General features: G+C 44.0%; 1 protein-coding gene across 1 annotated transcript in view; it reads right to left on the bottom strand.

The window, feature by feature from the left end:
* Positions 1-15,536, bottom strand: part of LOC111870653 — a 45,122-nt gene extending 29,586 nt beyond the window's left edge. Inside the window, exon 1 of the mRNA XM_023863121.2 lies at positions 15,508-15,536. Coding sequence (XP_023718889.2) covers positions 15,508-15,532 — 25 coding nt within the window. The 5' untranslated portion in view covers positions 15,533-15,536. The remainder of the gene's footprint in view (positions 1-15,507) is intronic.
* Between the last annotated feature and the right edge of the window lie 461 nt (positions 15,537-15,997).

Raw genomic sequence — 15,997 nt, 5'->3', positions numbered from 1 at the left:
ATTTCCCAATCAATTACGTGATCCGAAAGTTCAATACCATTTTAAAAATCCTCTATCCTAAGCCGGGGCACGCGATAATGTAGATGGTTGAGGCACTATGCTACAAGCCGGAAGGTCTCTGGTTCGATTCCTGATGAGCTCATTGGATTTTTCAGTTGACTAATCCTTCCGGCCGCACTATGTCCCTGGAGTCGACTCAGCCTCTAACATAAATGAGTACCAGGAATCTTCCTGGGGGTAAAGAGCGGCTGGCGCTTGAATCTGACAACCTCACGGCCATCTGTGAGCCGACTGTCTAGAAAATATGGGATCCTCGACGTCTTACAATCCTATGGGCCTCCACGGCCTATTGCAGGGATAGCTTGACTTTATTTTTCGTTCATTTCTATCCTCAGTCAGCTGAATCCAGTTAACACCCTCCAATTTCTTTGACCATTTAACATGACTTTGAACCAATCAAACTGGCTCCAACGGCGTTCCTGACTTGGATTTGGAGGTGTACGATTCGAACGTTGGCCGGCATACAGACTACCCCGACTGAAATTTTTGGTGGTCTTCCTCAGTTCCTCCAGGAAACTCCAGGATGATGCCTTAAATTAGACGATTGGTTCCTTCCATATTCCTTCCAATTCATTATTCACTAATTGCCCTACCATTCGAAGGTACACAAACTGAGCTACTGACGCCGTTAGTAAGATACAAATGAATAAACATATTTCCGTTTACGACTAGGTCTCCAAAGTGCTTCATTTATGGGTAAAGCAGAAGTTATCCCTGTGCTTAATTAACTAAGCAGCATGCCATGGAGACGCATGGGGGAGTGGAAGTAAAGCTCCGCCATACTTGATCTCAGCAACAGACTGGTCAGCTCCACACCCCGGCCGCTTTATCCCCGAGGAAACAGACCCCCGTATCCACTGGATAGGGGAACGGGTGGGCCCCACAGTCGGTCTGGACGCAGTGGAGAAAGAATTGCCATGCCGGGAATCGAACCCGGGCCGTGCAACTCGTAGTCCGTCACTATACCGACTCCGTCGTTTACGTGTTTTCAAGTAAGTATTTTGTACAGACTTTTATGCCCTCTATGCTTAGATTGAAGTCAGAGGCCAGAATGCATAGTGTCGTAACTCACAAGATCATAACGCCCTTAAAGTCTCTTGAATCCCAGTTCCGTTCTGGGGCAACGCGGATTTTACGGAATAAGTGGAGTATGATGTCGGTTCATTTGAATGGCGATATCTTCTCAGGGGCTATGCAGACTAGACCCTGGCGCAAAGGGAAGGCAGAAGTGGCCTGTTTCTGCTACTTCTACATCTCCCTAGGGTCTGCGCTTCTGAAGTACTTCTCAAGTGCCTACGGTTTGTTTGTTTATGTGATGGAAGGAGAACTTAGCACGAAGCCCCCACCCCTGCCCCCAGACAAGCACTTTCACTTACATATCGTATTCTTCCTCCCCCTCCCCCCACCTTCTCCTCCTTACCTTCACGATTCAGGCTCATGTCTGTTCCTACTCCACAACCACATTTCAAGTGATCTACTCGTAATTCTATTCGAGATAGCTCAGTCAGTATAGTGACCAGACTAATGGAGGGGAAAATTGTAGAACTGGAGTTTGATTTCCGGTAAGGTATGGTAAGGTAACATGCCATGGAGGCCTATATGGTTGTGAAATGTCGAGTTTCTAGACAATCGGCTCACAGATGGTGGTGAGGTTGTCAGCCTCACGCACCAGCCGCCCTTTACCCTCAGGAAGATCCCTCGTACTCATTTCTTTTAAAGGCTGAGTCGACTCAGAGCCATAGTGCGGCTGGAAGGAACTGAACCGGCGACCTATCGGTTTGTTATAGTGCCTCAACCAACTACGTTACTGCGTGCGGGTTGGGTAAAGTTACAAGGTAAATGTGTCCCTGTGCTTGCCTAGTTAGGTACGAGGCAATGAAGACGTATGGGGGAGTGAATGAATTGATCCACGTCTTCTTGACCTCGGCACTAGTTGGAGGTGAGTAGGGGCAAGAGATTTTTCTCTTCCCAAACAGTACAGAAGGGCTGAGGCCCATTCAGCCTCCTATCCAGAATGCAATGATAAGTGTTCCTTTTAGTGTGTTTTAGGTTGCGCCAACAGATACACTCGCCGGCATAGAGCAGTGCTCCTCAATCGGCGGGCCGCGGCCCAGTAGTGGGCCCTGGCATCAATTACGCTGGGCCGCGAGAGGCTCTTCTGGAATTTGTCACTTTCATTCTCCAAGCATTTTTTATGAATAAATATTTTATAGTGGAAATATTGTGAGGAGAATATTATTTGTGTCGAGAAGCTTAGACACAGAACACCTAAATCTGTGTTGCAAATGTCAGTGACCAATCAGCAAGGAAGTATAAAGAAAATGTTTCCACTGAAACTGAAGATCAAGGCAGTCTGTATCCGGTTCTCAAATCTAGTAATACTGAATGCTGTTTCTTCGCAAGTTCGCATTGCAGTGTGTAGGTGCTTGTTTCGAAACCTGAGTGATTTAAATTTTAATATGAATAAGAGACAGGGGACTTTGTTTAATTTTGGTGTTAAGAAATCTCGTATTGAAGGTGTTTGTGACGCAACAAGTAGTGATTCATCCACCTCAAGCCTACATAGCGATATCCAGGATGTACAAAATGAAGGGAAAACCACCAGCACACAGAAGATGAAGTCTGCATCCATTCGTAAGTACGTGGACAGCTACTTAAAATTTGGTTTCATACAATGCCCTAACACTGACCAACTGCCACGACCTCAACGTGCCATTTGTGCTACTGTTCTGGGAAATGAAGCTATGAAACCATCGCGACTAACCCGACATCTCAACACAAGACATTCCAATCTAGTCAACAAACCCACTGAATTCTTTATGCGTAGAAGAGATGCACTTAAAGTAGAAAAGAAAATTATTTACCAAGCTTCAACCACTGACACTTCACTTCTGACGGCATCCTATTTAATATCACTACAGATAGCTACATGTAGAAAACCACATTCCATTGGGGAAGAACTCATTAAGCTGTCTTTGACTGCTGCTTGTAATGAAGTATTGGGCCAGTCTGCGGCAAGTAAAATGAAAGACATCCCATTGTCGAATGATACAGTTGGTAGGCGGATATCTGATATGGCAGAAGATACAGAAACGCAAGTCATTGAAAAAATTAAAAATCGAAACTGTTTGCATTACAGCTGGACGAATCTACAGATATTCAGAACAGAACAGCAGCATTTTACTTACGTATGTACGATATATTGACCATGATGGGAGTGACATGAAGGAAGACGTTTTAAGTGTTTCTGAATTACTTACGCACGCTACCAGCAGTGAAATTTTCAAAGTTTTAAATGGTTTCATTGAAGAGAGAGGTCTGGAATGGAAAAATTCTGTTGGAATTTGCACTGACGGCACTGCCTGTCTTACAGGTAGAAATTCAGGTCACTACAATTAAGGATATGGCGGGCAATAACTTAGTGTCAACGCATGGCTACATTAAAAAAAAAAACTGGCCTCCAAAAAAATGGCACCTGAGCTTAATGAAGTCCTGTCTCAATCTGTTAAGATTATTAATTATATAAAAAACAGTGCTTTAAATACGAGACCGTTAAAAGAATTGTGCGACGAAATGGGCTCTGATCATCAAAATCTTCTTTTCCATTCGGAAGTTCGTTGGTTGTTCCGCGGTAAAGTTCGCAAGAGGTTATATGAACTCCGAAAGGAAGTCGAGCTCTTTCTAACTGACAAGAAAAGTAACCTGTCCCATTATTTCCAGGATAAGAAATGGGTAGCCAGGCTGGAGTATCTCAGCGACATATTTTCTTACATGAACGAGTTGAATTTAAAACTTCAAGGTCCAGATACAACAATATTTAATGCGTGGAACAAGATCGAATCATTCAAAAAGAAACTCAAACTCTGGCTTAATATGACTGCAGAAGGAAAGAACGAAATGTTTCAGTCGTACTCAGATTATATTATGGAAGCAGATGATTTCTATTCACAGAATTCAGTTTCAGATATCATTGCAGCCCACTTGAAGATGTTGTCGTTTGAAAAATATTATCCCGAACATGAGGACCCCCGGAGGCAAAATATGTGGATTGTGAACCCTTTTGTTGAACACAGAGGGACAGCCCTTTCCCACGAAGAAACCCTTCAACTTACTGAATTATCATCGGACAAAGGACTGGAAAGTACTTTTAATACTACGAGTAATTCGAAATTCTGGATAAGAATGAAAAATGAATATCCATATTTACATGAAATAGCAGTGAGGTTTCTTCTTTGTTTTTCCACCATATATCTTTGTGAAACTGCATTTCCTGCCATGACTGTGCTTAAAACGAAACAGAGGAACTGCCTGCAACTTTCTGTCTCCGTCTGGCTCTCCAATTCATCCCAGAATTAATAAGCTAACGGATGGAAATCAGAAACAGAAGTTCACTAGCCTAACTAAAACCTTCCGAACTCAGTTGTGATAAAATAAACTAAGTTTAACTTCCCAATAACTTATAATTGCTGTGTTAAAGTGCTGCGTCTTTAAAATCAAAATATTAATTAGTGTTAGAAGTAGTGTTTAGAATTGAGAGATTCATACATTTTTATTTATCAAATTACATACTTTACATATATAATTATTTGGCGTGTGTTTGTGATAATAAGTGTTTCGCCGGCAAGTTGACATCCTTCTGCTTCTTCCCCTACTCAGCTGACTTCCATGGTGAGTTACAATGCATAAATATTTTTCTCACTGCCGTTTCTTCAAACCAACATCATTAAAATCAATTTAGTAATACAATAATCAATTTTACGCTGAATACCATATGTTTTTGGTGATCAGCATGGGATATGTCAATGAAAATTAGCACAAATTAATTTAATGATGTTGGTCTGAGGAAACTACAAAATGCTAAAAGATTTCATTAGTCCAGTGACTGATAACTAATTTAAATGTAATTTTATGTTTGTCAACATGCCACACCGTATACATAAGTGCACTAATACTCTTTATGATTATGCTGTAACTAATTACGTTAGCTTAATGAATGAATTTCAACAATACTGTAAAGGTATTTACGAGTAAATTTGTTGGGACTGGGCCCTCGTCTTATAAAAAAGGAAATTACTGGGCTGCGGTCTCATAAAGGTTGAGAACCAGTGGCATAGAAAGTAAATATACAGCTTCGCCTGCATCACAGCAGTCTGATTACACGCCAAACAATGGTGTCGGAAAAGTTGCCGTACGAACAAGGCGAGTTACATAAAGGGGCTGCTTTAGAACGCGTTTATAGAGATTCTTCTGAATTGCCAATCTCTAACACAAGGCAGCCTTCCATGCTGTTCATAAGCGTTGCCTGAGCAATAGTTTATTTCGGAGGTTTGTATACTACAGAACTACTGATTGGCTTGCTTAACAACTCTTTATATACTGCATTCGTTATTAGCAGCGAAAAGCAGAAAAGTTTGTGAAAAATTGGAAAACACTTGGAACACGTAAGGTAGTGTAGCTCACTGAGGCACTATGATATAAGGCGGAAGGTCGCGGTTTCGATTCCCGCAGAGGTCCCTGAAATTTTCAATTGACCTAATCTTTCCAACCGCACTGTGGCCCTGGGGTTGACTCAGCCTCTAGCAGAAATGAGTACCAGGAATCTTCTGGAGATACAGGGCGGCCGGCGCGTAAAGGTGACCACAGCGCCGCCTGCAAGCTGACTGTCTAGAAAACGTGAAAGCCTCGGCGTCTCATAACCCTATGGGTCTTCACGTCCTGTTACAGGGATTTCTTTTTCTGTGACGCTACAGCCCCAATTGGGCCTAGGCCTACCTCCATGAAACTCTCCGTTTCACTTCGGTTTACTAGATCTTACACATTCGGTAGGACTCCTTGGGCGAGTGATCAGCTCGTCGCAAGGCCTCTACCTGTAGACAAACACAGAAAAACGCACACAAACATCCATGCCCTGAGTGGGATTCGAACCCACGATCCCGGCTTCCGAGCGAACGAAGACAGTGAATGCCTTAGACCGCTCGGCTACCGTGACCGGCCCTGTTACAGGGATAGCTTTACCTTTTTCACTTTTTACATGTATGATTTGGGAGGCACGTGGTAGCGTAGTTGGTTGTGGCACTACGCTACAAGCCGGAAGGTAGCGGGTTCGATTTCCGATGGTCATTGGATGTTTACAATTGACCTAATCCTTCCAGCCGCACCGTGGACCTGGGGCTGACTCAGCCTCTGACATATATGAGTACCATGAATTTTCCTGGGGGGTAAAAGGCGACCGGCATAGGACTGATAAACTTACAGCCATCTGTGAGACGACTGTCTAGAAAATTTGGGAGCCTCGACGTCTCACAACCCGATGGGCCTTCACTGCCTGTTACAGGGATAGCTTTACTTCTTACATGTAAGATTTGAGGTTCTCAGAGTGGTTATTATGAAGAGCTATATGTCTTCTGGCATATATCGGTGTGTAACCCGATAAAAGTCAACCGTTTAGGGGGAATATGTCGGTAAGCAGAACTCTACTTGCCACCTGCTTTCAATCTGGTTTCTTGTTCGGCTTGTTCCTATCTCTGAAGAAGGAGGCGATATGTTCCTCCGACAGGTCAGTTCCCTTACAACGGAGTACACGGCGTTATATCCAAGAAGATGGAAATCTTCGAATTTGGAAAATGTTTGCTGATTAATTTAAAGCAAAGCCGAGCAGAGTGGTTTAGCGATAATGTTCTGTTCGCACTGGGAGGAGGGAAGTGCTCGGTTCAAATCTCGACCGGGACACCGGCTACCCTGACAGGGTTTGCGTGGCCTTCCTCAGTCCCTTCACGTAAATTCCGGGGCAGTAGCTCGATTAGAGCAGAACCACTCCTTTCCCAGCATTTTTCAAATTACCATTCTTCTATCATTCTCCACTGGACGCTATATAGTCCAGCTAGTGAGAAAAAACTCCGTGGCTTGAGTCCGCAACCGAACTATACCAACCGAGCGACCGCCGCTTGTCGGCGAAGTTAGTGCCAACTTTAGAGGATAGAGGGCGTCACATGGTCAGCGCAACGGATCCCCACGGCAGTTAATCTCTGTTTTCTAGACCTGAGCCGCTATTTCCTTGAAATAGCTCATCAGTTATCCTCACGAGGATGAGTGGACCCCGTTCCAGACCCACTACTTCTCAGAAAATCTGGTAGCGCCAGGAATCGAAACCGGACCTCTGGATCTGTAGGCAGGAACTCTGACCAGTAGACCACAGAGGCGGACCCAACCAGTGAGAGCGTCGTTAAACAATTCACAACCAAAATGTAAGGCAGTACAAACCTATTGCTCGGCAGGCGTACCAGTTAGTCGACTCTGTGTTCCCCCTCCCACTCTGTGTTCAGTGAAACCTCACTCGCGATAATCCGGACAACCGCTAGCTTTTGCGCATTACGGGCCTTGGCAATGACACTCCTGCTATCTAAACCGTTTAACGCTGACGTCAAAACATACATTTTTTCATTTTACGACAAGTAATTTACTTTATGATATACAATTTACGTTTCAAACTACAGTTGTATTGCCCTAATAGACACGTGAAGTGCATAACTTCCCCGAACTTAATCACAACAGCACTTCTATAATTACGACTTTCACTAACTTGGGCAGGGTTTCCCTCCCAATTAGTCGCAATTAGTGAAGTCTTGCTCTATTAGAAAAGATAAAGCTACCCTTGTAACAATCCGCGAATGCCCATAGGGGTGTGACACGTCGAGGCTCCCACATTCTCTACACAATCAGCTCACAGATGGCGGTGAGTTTGTCAGCCTTACGCGCCGGCCGCCCTTTACCCTCACAGGAAGACTCCTGGTACGCATATCTATTAGTGGCTGAGTCGACCCCAGGGCCATAGTGAGGCTGGAAGGATTACGTCAATTGAAAAATCCTATGACCTCATCGGGAATCGAATCCGCGACCTTCCGGCTTTTAGCATAGTGCCTCAACCAACCTAAAAATAACTAATTCGCTATTATAATAGTCTTCAACATCTGTGACTTACCCAACGTCATTACATGAATTCAAGCACGAAATTTATTTTAGAAGAAACGTGACTGGAGCAGATGGCGATGGCTTAGGAAGACGGTATTCGTGTCTTCTGCAGGAGAAAAACACGTCAGCAACAAACACCCTCCCCCGCTTCTAGTCCGTATTGAGGACGTGGAGAAGGCTGTAAGCAAGTACAGTGTGTCCACTCCACGATTACGGTTACGGCATATCCTGTGTAGCCAACCTTACGGAAGAAATGTCCTCTGTAAGCATGCCTAGATCTCCCACCGGGGTATGAATAACAGAAGCCTGCTGACTATAATCAATTAGTGACGTAACTGTCTACGTCATTGACGATGACGCAACCTCGTTCCTATAGCACAGGCATGTCCAACTTGAAACAGGTTGTGATCGGCTTTTTAGTGTTAATATTGCCTGTGATATGCCACCCCCTCCTATCGTCGTACCACGCTTTAAGCAAAAATATTGGTAAACATAACACGACACATGAAGTTTGTTATAAGAGCAACATACATTGAAAGTACAGACTTACCTTGTTCGTTGGCCGCGCTATACCTCAAGCGGTTAGTCGCTTGCTTCCCACCGCGGAGGCCTGGGTTCGATCCCAGGTCTGGTCAAGTGGGATTTGTGGTGGACAAAGTGGCGCTGGGGAGGGTTTTCTCCGAGTACTTCGGTTTCCCCTGCCAATCTTCATTCCACCAAATTCTCCATCATCATAATCACCTGGGGCAGGCTACAAGAGGCCAATCAGTGGCCGCTGTGCCGAGTGGACCCAGTCGGACTCCACCCCCCACTAGACGAATACCTTGTTCGTTAAGAACAGAAAAATAGGAATGACTAATATGTATTTTCCCTTCAAAATCTGAGTATAATCAGATTATATTACAAGTGAATTTACATGCTTTTCACGTATAATTTCCTTAGAGGCCTATGAGATCGACCAAAAATCGTCCCGCGATGGACCGTTGGACATGCCTGCTATAGCAGATGGAGTATAGTGTTTAGTCTATTTTACTTCCACGTGGAAATAAATTGTGATCCGCTTGTTGGTCATTTCTCGCTAGATGTTTGCTTGGTTTATTCCCTGAACCTGAAAACGGAGGCAGAACGTTCGTCCGAAAAGTCGGTACACTTCTTTAAGCCTACACGGCGTCATTTCACAGAAGAAAGTTGCCGTTGCAAGAACCTCGGCTCCAACAATATCATAGCCTCCTGCCTGTGTCTAAATGTTCCTCAGGTTTATTTTATGTACAGAGTGTACCATACAAAATGCAGCTTAAATAACTATCTCATTCCACGGTAAAAGGTAAAGTTGTCCCTGTTCTTAAGTAATCAATCAATACGCCTTGACGACATATGTGGGAGTGGATGTATAAATCCACGTATTCTTTGCCTGGACATTAATTGGAGGCGACTGGTCAACTTCACGTCCCGGCCGATTTATCCCCGAGGAAGGAAAGATCCCCCTGTACCCATTGGCCAGGTGGCTGAGTGGGCCCCAGAGCCGGTCTGGACGACGTGGAGAGGAACAAATCTTGCCCTCATTAAGACTTGAACTTAGGCACTTCGGCAATTTAAACCGTAGCCAGTCGCTGTACCGACTGCGCTATCCCGGTTCATAGTATTACGGCACAGAAATGAAGTCAGAAGCAAATACTGCCGTGTAATTAACTCTCCCAACTTTCTGCTTGACACTTATAGTAAATGTCTTCTTTGTTGCTAGGCTTCTGCTGTTGCCACTTGCACAGAAACTATCCGGATGTGAGCATGGGGTATTCATGAGCATATGTATGTATTCTGTAACAATACTTGCCGTAGGGAAACCGTGTGCTACTGTTCGTGAAGTACTTATGAAGTAACGCAGCAAGTGTTTACGACAGGCAAAATGACAGGTGTTGAGTAATTGTGACAGACGGTACGGTTCAAAACATCGAAGAAGGAGAACTAATATGTGAAAGTCTTTGGGAAGATCTTCACAAGAAACCGGATTACCTCTTACAAATGCTGCTGTATGGGTAGCGTTTTAAATGACACACCCTGTATTATATGCATTATTTATGTCAACAATTGAGGCCGCGCCATAGCTCAAGCGGTTAGTCGCTGGTTTCCCAACGCGGCGGCCCGGGTTCGAGCCCGGGTCTGGTCAAGTGTTGGACAAAGTGGCGCTGGGGTAGGTTTTCTCCGAGTACTTCGGTTTCCCCTGCCAATCTTCATTCCACCAACTGCTCCACAATCACCCTCGCCTATCATCTGGGGCTGGTAAAATAGGCCAGAAGTGGCCGCAGTACAAGGGACTTAGTCCCACCCCACTAGCAATAAAAATAAAATAAAAAATATGTCAACAATTTCAAACATGGCGACGGATTAACACTTTGAGGTTGTGTCTGGCAATTTTAATATGGACTAAATCTGGACCTAATAAGTTATTGCCTCAAAGAAAGATACTACTAGTAGCGGGACTTACTATTACGAGTACTTATAGTCTTCTATAACACAGATAATGATAAAAATAATAATGTTAAAATAATTACATCTGAGAATGATAAGCGAAAATCTGAGAAAATTAGGAACCAAGGGTTAGACCCGTGTGCACGAGTCCAGCATGTCAACTCATTAGTTAAATTGATTTTATTCTTAGATTATTTTACATTAACTAAATAACGGAAATTTTCAAGAAGGGAAATCTGTAAAGTACGAATGTAGGCTCCATGAATTCTGCCCCGAACTGTTTCCAGTATTTCGAGCTTGTATTGTGTGATGCCGTGTAGTTTGGTACCAATGTTTCGAAAGTACCTGCAACCTCATCTTCTACCCTGTACAGAGGGACATCAGGTTCCTCCAAAACCTTGTTACCAGTCTACCAACTTAAGCAATCTCCTTTCCCCCACTCTTTAACGCTATGTGCACATAAAATCGTGTCTTAATTGAAGTGACAGCAGCGGTCGCCCTCCTGCAGAGCCCCATGTTCACACATTCCAGAGCAGTAATTCTCTACTATTTACATCTCAGTTTCATAATGTGAATCTGTAAATTTGGCTGTATGTAAGGTAAGCGTGGAGCGTAGTGCACAGGTTCATTATGCAAGGTCAAGTTTTAACTCTTCCCTCAATTATGGGACGATCTTAATTATAACGGTAACAATAATTAGTGTAACACTCGTTGTGAATTTAACTGATATTTCTCTTCATTTCGTACTGTTAACGTCCTCTGCTGTCTCGTATATTCCTTTCCAGTTCTACACGTTATGGGACCAAATGTCGAGGCTTATCTCCAACAAATAACACGAACAAATAGTCAATCGTACAGAGTCTCTTTTATATGGCGCATTACACTTCACACATCAACATGAATATATTATCAAAACAGGTTAAACACGACATATTGAAATAAAAGACTGTTCGCTCGTTCGTGAAATACTACACGACCTGCGTTAATGCAACGTAACAATTTGTTCATAATGGTATGAAAATAAAATTAATAGCAATAATTCAATGTATCCGGTAGTGTAGTTAGTCGAGACACTATACTACAAGCCGGAAAGTCACGGGTTCGATTTCCGATGAGGTTACTGAAAATTTAAATTACCTAATCCTTCCAGCCACACAATGCCCCTGGGGTCGACTCAGCCTCTAACAGAATGAGTACCAGGAATCTTCCTGAGGGTAAAGGGCGGTCAGCGCGTAAGACTTACTTCACCGTCATATGTGAACCGTCTAGAAAATGTGGGAGCCTCGACGTCTCACAACCCTATGGGCCTCTACGGCCTGTTACACGGATAGCTTTACCAGGTTTGTGTTGGGTTTCTGAGTAATCTTACAGCGCTGTCATTAAAGCAGACTATACAGCTTCGAGCAGTAGGGTAACAGACGAATGCCGAATTGGAAAGGGAAGCGGTCGTGGCCTAACTGAGGTACCACCCTGGAATTTACCTGGAGAGATCAAGAGAAACCACGGAAAATCTGTCAGTATATCCGATGGACCCGGTAGGGACTCATCCCGAACACTCCCTGCATACTAGTGCAGGGCACTTCCGACAGAACAACCTGCTGTGTTCAAGTGTTGCCACATAAGTTGTTCCTCCGGAAATTAACATGTTCCTGACGTCGACTTAACAGCCACAGGCACTCACTCACTCGCTGCATGTCCCGGGGGGAAGAGGGCGCCACAGCGAACACTCACGGGGGCGGAAGCAACCATAGGATTTACATATTCCATAATTTACTCAGTCGACGCTCCGAACGAACACAAAACAGCGTGAGGGTAAGCAGCATTACCTTCACGGGTGTGGCCCTGTGTAGTCCGGTTGAAGTTCACCGACATTTCGGACTAATGCACTGCCTCAATGCTCAGTGTCGATGCCAAGCATGCAATCAGGGAGAAGCACTGAGAACCAACTGCTTACTGCTTCTTTGGCTTATGTCATCCTGAAGATGGAGGCAATAAGTGCATCCGAAACGTCGGCAAACTATGAGACTATACAAGATCACGCCTCAGAATACTGTACTCTTCACAGTCGTGGAAATCAGAACTTAACATCCGACATAGGCCGAGGGTGTTTGGGAACAGGCTGCTGAGGAGAATACGTTTGCGTAAGACACAGCGACTGATTCAAGGATGAAGAATATTACATAGTGAAGAAAAGTCGCTTTTGTGTTTCATTAAGCATCGTGCCATGAAGACGTATGGAAGAGTTGAGGCAGAACTCCAGGTATTCTTAACCTAGAGCGCAAGGAAAGACTCAAGGTACTTTTACAGACTTCTGCGTTTTACGTCTTAGGCACAGTGAAGTGATAAAGAGTCCAGTGTAGCAGTTTGACTATCACATATTCCTAATGACGGCCTCATACGGTCGAAACACGTCGTAAAATGCGAGGGAGTCAGTAAATAGGTCACAAATTAATAAAACGTAAAACACGTGTCATTCGAACCTGGAATAAAAACATTTATTTCTCGACATATCCCCCACCAACACTGATTACACGTGTCCCATCGCTTCAACAGTGCGTCGTAACCCGCAGCACAGAAGTATTTTGGCTGTTGTCTCAGCCACTTCCGCACCTCCGTTTCAACGTCGTCAACAGCGAAACGTCTTCCAGCAATATGTGAACCGCTTTACGTGACAGCTTCCCACCGTAAACATGAAACATTTCTTAATGAGTGTCCTCTGCATCGAGTCCTCTTGCCCACAAAAATAAAACAGAACGCTGCTCTTCTGTAATACACTACTCAAGCACGGTCGCCATTTTGACTACTGAAACCAGCCTCTGAACTTACGCATGCGCGTCTGATACCGAGACAGTCATAAAACTACACTGTGCTGCCACCTAGCGATACACATAGAAACCTTATTACGTCCAGTGCAGCTGTTTTACTTCTATTTGTGACTTATTTACTGGATCTCCTTTGTATGAGACATAAACATGCGGAGTTTAAGGAAAAATCTTTAGAGTGTTACACATACAAAACTGCACTGCGTATACATATCAAGAGCGCCGTACAATAAACCACTAAGGAGAGCTACTTCGGTCTCAAAGGAGCCTGAATAAAAGAAACAAAGAAGGGAAATTAATTCGACAACTGAAGAAGGAAACAGACAGAGGCCTGATGTAGATGGACAACTCTCCACATTTCAGTATCTCTACAGCAAGACAAAAGGACCAATGAGTGGAAAATACAGAATGCCATCTAAATTATAGTTGTTCTGTATCATAGAGTTCTTGCATTTGTTTTCCTTGCTTGTGACACTTCTTGTGGTAGGGTTAAGCATTTTCTCTCCTCCTCGTCGTCCAGACCGACTCTGGGGTCCACCCAACCTCCTATGTAATGGGTACTGGGAGCTCTGTCCTGGTAGTAAAGCGGCCGGGGCATGAAGCTGATCACCCAGCCCCAACTAGTGCCGAGGTCAAGATAACTTGGATCTATACATCTACCGTCCCATACGCCTTCATGGCAGAGTGCTTAATTAGTGAAACATAGGGACAACTTTACCTTTTTATCTAATCGTGACAGACGGCAGCGCTGACTGAACAGCACTGAATGACTGCATCACAGTAAATCACCATTCACTGAATGGAAAGCAAGATTAAGGGAGGGGTTGTGATCTAATCTGAGGTACTACCCCGGTACATTCCTGGAGGAACTGAGGAAAACCATAAAACCCTCAGGATAGTCGGTTTCCCGACTGGAATTCGAATCAGAAAGCCTCCCGAACGTATATCAGAAGCTGCTAGGGACGTTATCTGCACCCTGAAACTTTCGCTGCTCCTAGCTGTTCTGCTGCACAAGGTCACAATACTACGTACAGCTTTACTTACTACGATTACTGCTGTTCAAAACTGGCGCTCCCACCTCAGAAGTTCGTGCGTCAGCTATAATGTTTATCGACTGCAAGAAATTAAAAAGTATCAAATAGCCTCCATTTGACGTAAGTTCGTATCAAGTTTATTCAAAATCCGTCCAACTTTTCTCCAATCGAAACATGCGGATGGGCGGAGAGGCAGATAAGAACTTCCCAAAATGTTTCAGGGAAACATCTGTGACGTAATCGATTCGATAGATATATATTCTTTATCGAACCATACGACTATCACGCCCCTACATGAAGATTTCTGCACTTCTTTCGAAGTATGGGGACTGCTGAAGGGTTAAAATAGAGAAGGAAGCACAATGTGTATGTATGTATGTATGTATGTGTACATATGTACCAAGAGTTAAGGTTAATATTCTGGGAGGTCACAGTATCGGTCATTCTAAGCAAAAAGTGTATATGTACATGCGTCCTATTCCGAACGGTTTCCGAGATACAGCTATTTCACTGTACAGTACACTGTACTCTGTACAGGCCAGGAACACGCCATGTCCTCACACGAGTTGCACCGAGATAGAGCTATTTCACTGTACAGTACACTGTACTCTGTACAGGCCAGGAACACGCCATGCCCTCACACGAGATGCACCGGGAGAGAGCTATTTCACTGTACAGTACACTGCACACTGTACAGAGGAGCAACACGTCATGTCCTAACACGAGTTGCACCGAGAGAGAGCTATTTCACTGAACAGTGCACCGTACACTGTACAGACGAGCAACACGCCATGTCCTCACACGAGCTGCAAGGTGTATTGATGTTGACGGTGGAATTTTCGAAAATGTACTATACTAGGTAAGCTGTAACAACTTTATCACTTGAGCAATAAATGCCGGTATTAGAAACAGTACGTAATATCTCTCTCTTATCAACAAATTTGGAACTGTACAGTGAAGTAGCCTCATCTCGGAAACCGTTCGGAATAGGGCACATGTACATATACACTTTTTGCTTAGAATGACCGATACTGTGACCTCCCAGAATAATGAACTTTCCTCCTGGAGCATCCCGTATAGGGGACCAAAAGTAAACGGAGGATGTCAGGGTATGGACTGCAGAGGCCACAAGACACTGTAATGACATTTCTACTTACGGAGCTTGTAGCTGGGTCCCACCATTCCAATACCTAAAACACAAAGAAACGAATTCTAAGACATTACACGATCCACATACAGCGTGTAAAATTACATCTAATTAATAAGGTGGGATATGACGCAATAAAGACTGGTAGAATACAGAAGCAACAAGATGAAAATATATGGATCGGATCCAGGGAAAGTGTCACTGAGATGCTGCATCGGGTATAATGACCAGAGGCTCCGTCATGCTGAAATTACATAGCAACCTGTGTAGCGAAAGAAACATTCTGTAGCTGTTTTGGTAATCCATTTTGTAGAAAGTCTAGGTAATTATGTTTGTAAGATTTGAGGCTTTCACGGCGGTGACTATGAAGAAAGCAGTCTTCTGGGATTTGGCACCGTGTATATGTGGTGTTAACCGACGTTTCGGAGGAACGTATCGCCCCCATCTTCAGGGTAGAAGAAAAAGTATTAGAAATCTGCAAGCGACAACACCGCTTTACC

Source organism: Cryptotermes secundus, unplaced genomic scaffold (assembly GCF_002891405.2).
Source record: "Cryptotermes secundus unplaced genomic scaffold, Csec_1.0 scaffold588, whole genome shotgun sequence".
Classification (NCBI taxonomy): domain Eukaryota; kingdom Metazoa; phylum Arthropoda; class Insecta; order Blattodea; family Kalotermitidae; genus Cryptotermes; species Cryptotermes secundus.
The sequence above is the reverse complement of the archived record's forward strand: the minus strand, read 5'-3'. Positions and strand labels throughout refer to the sequence as shown.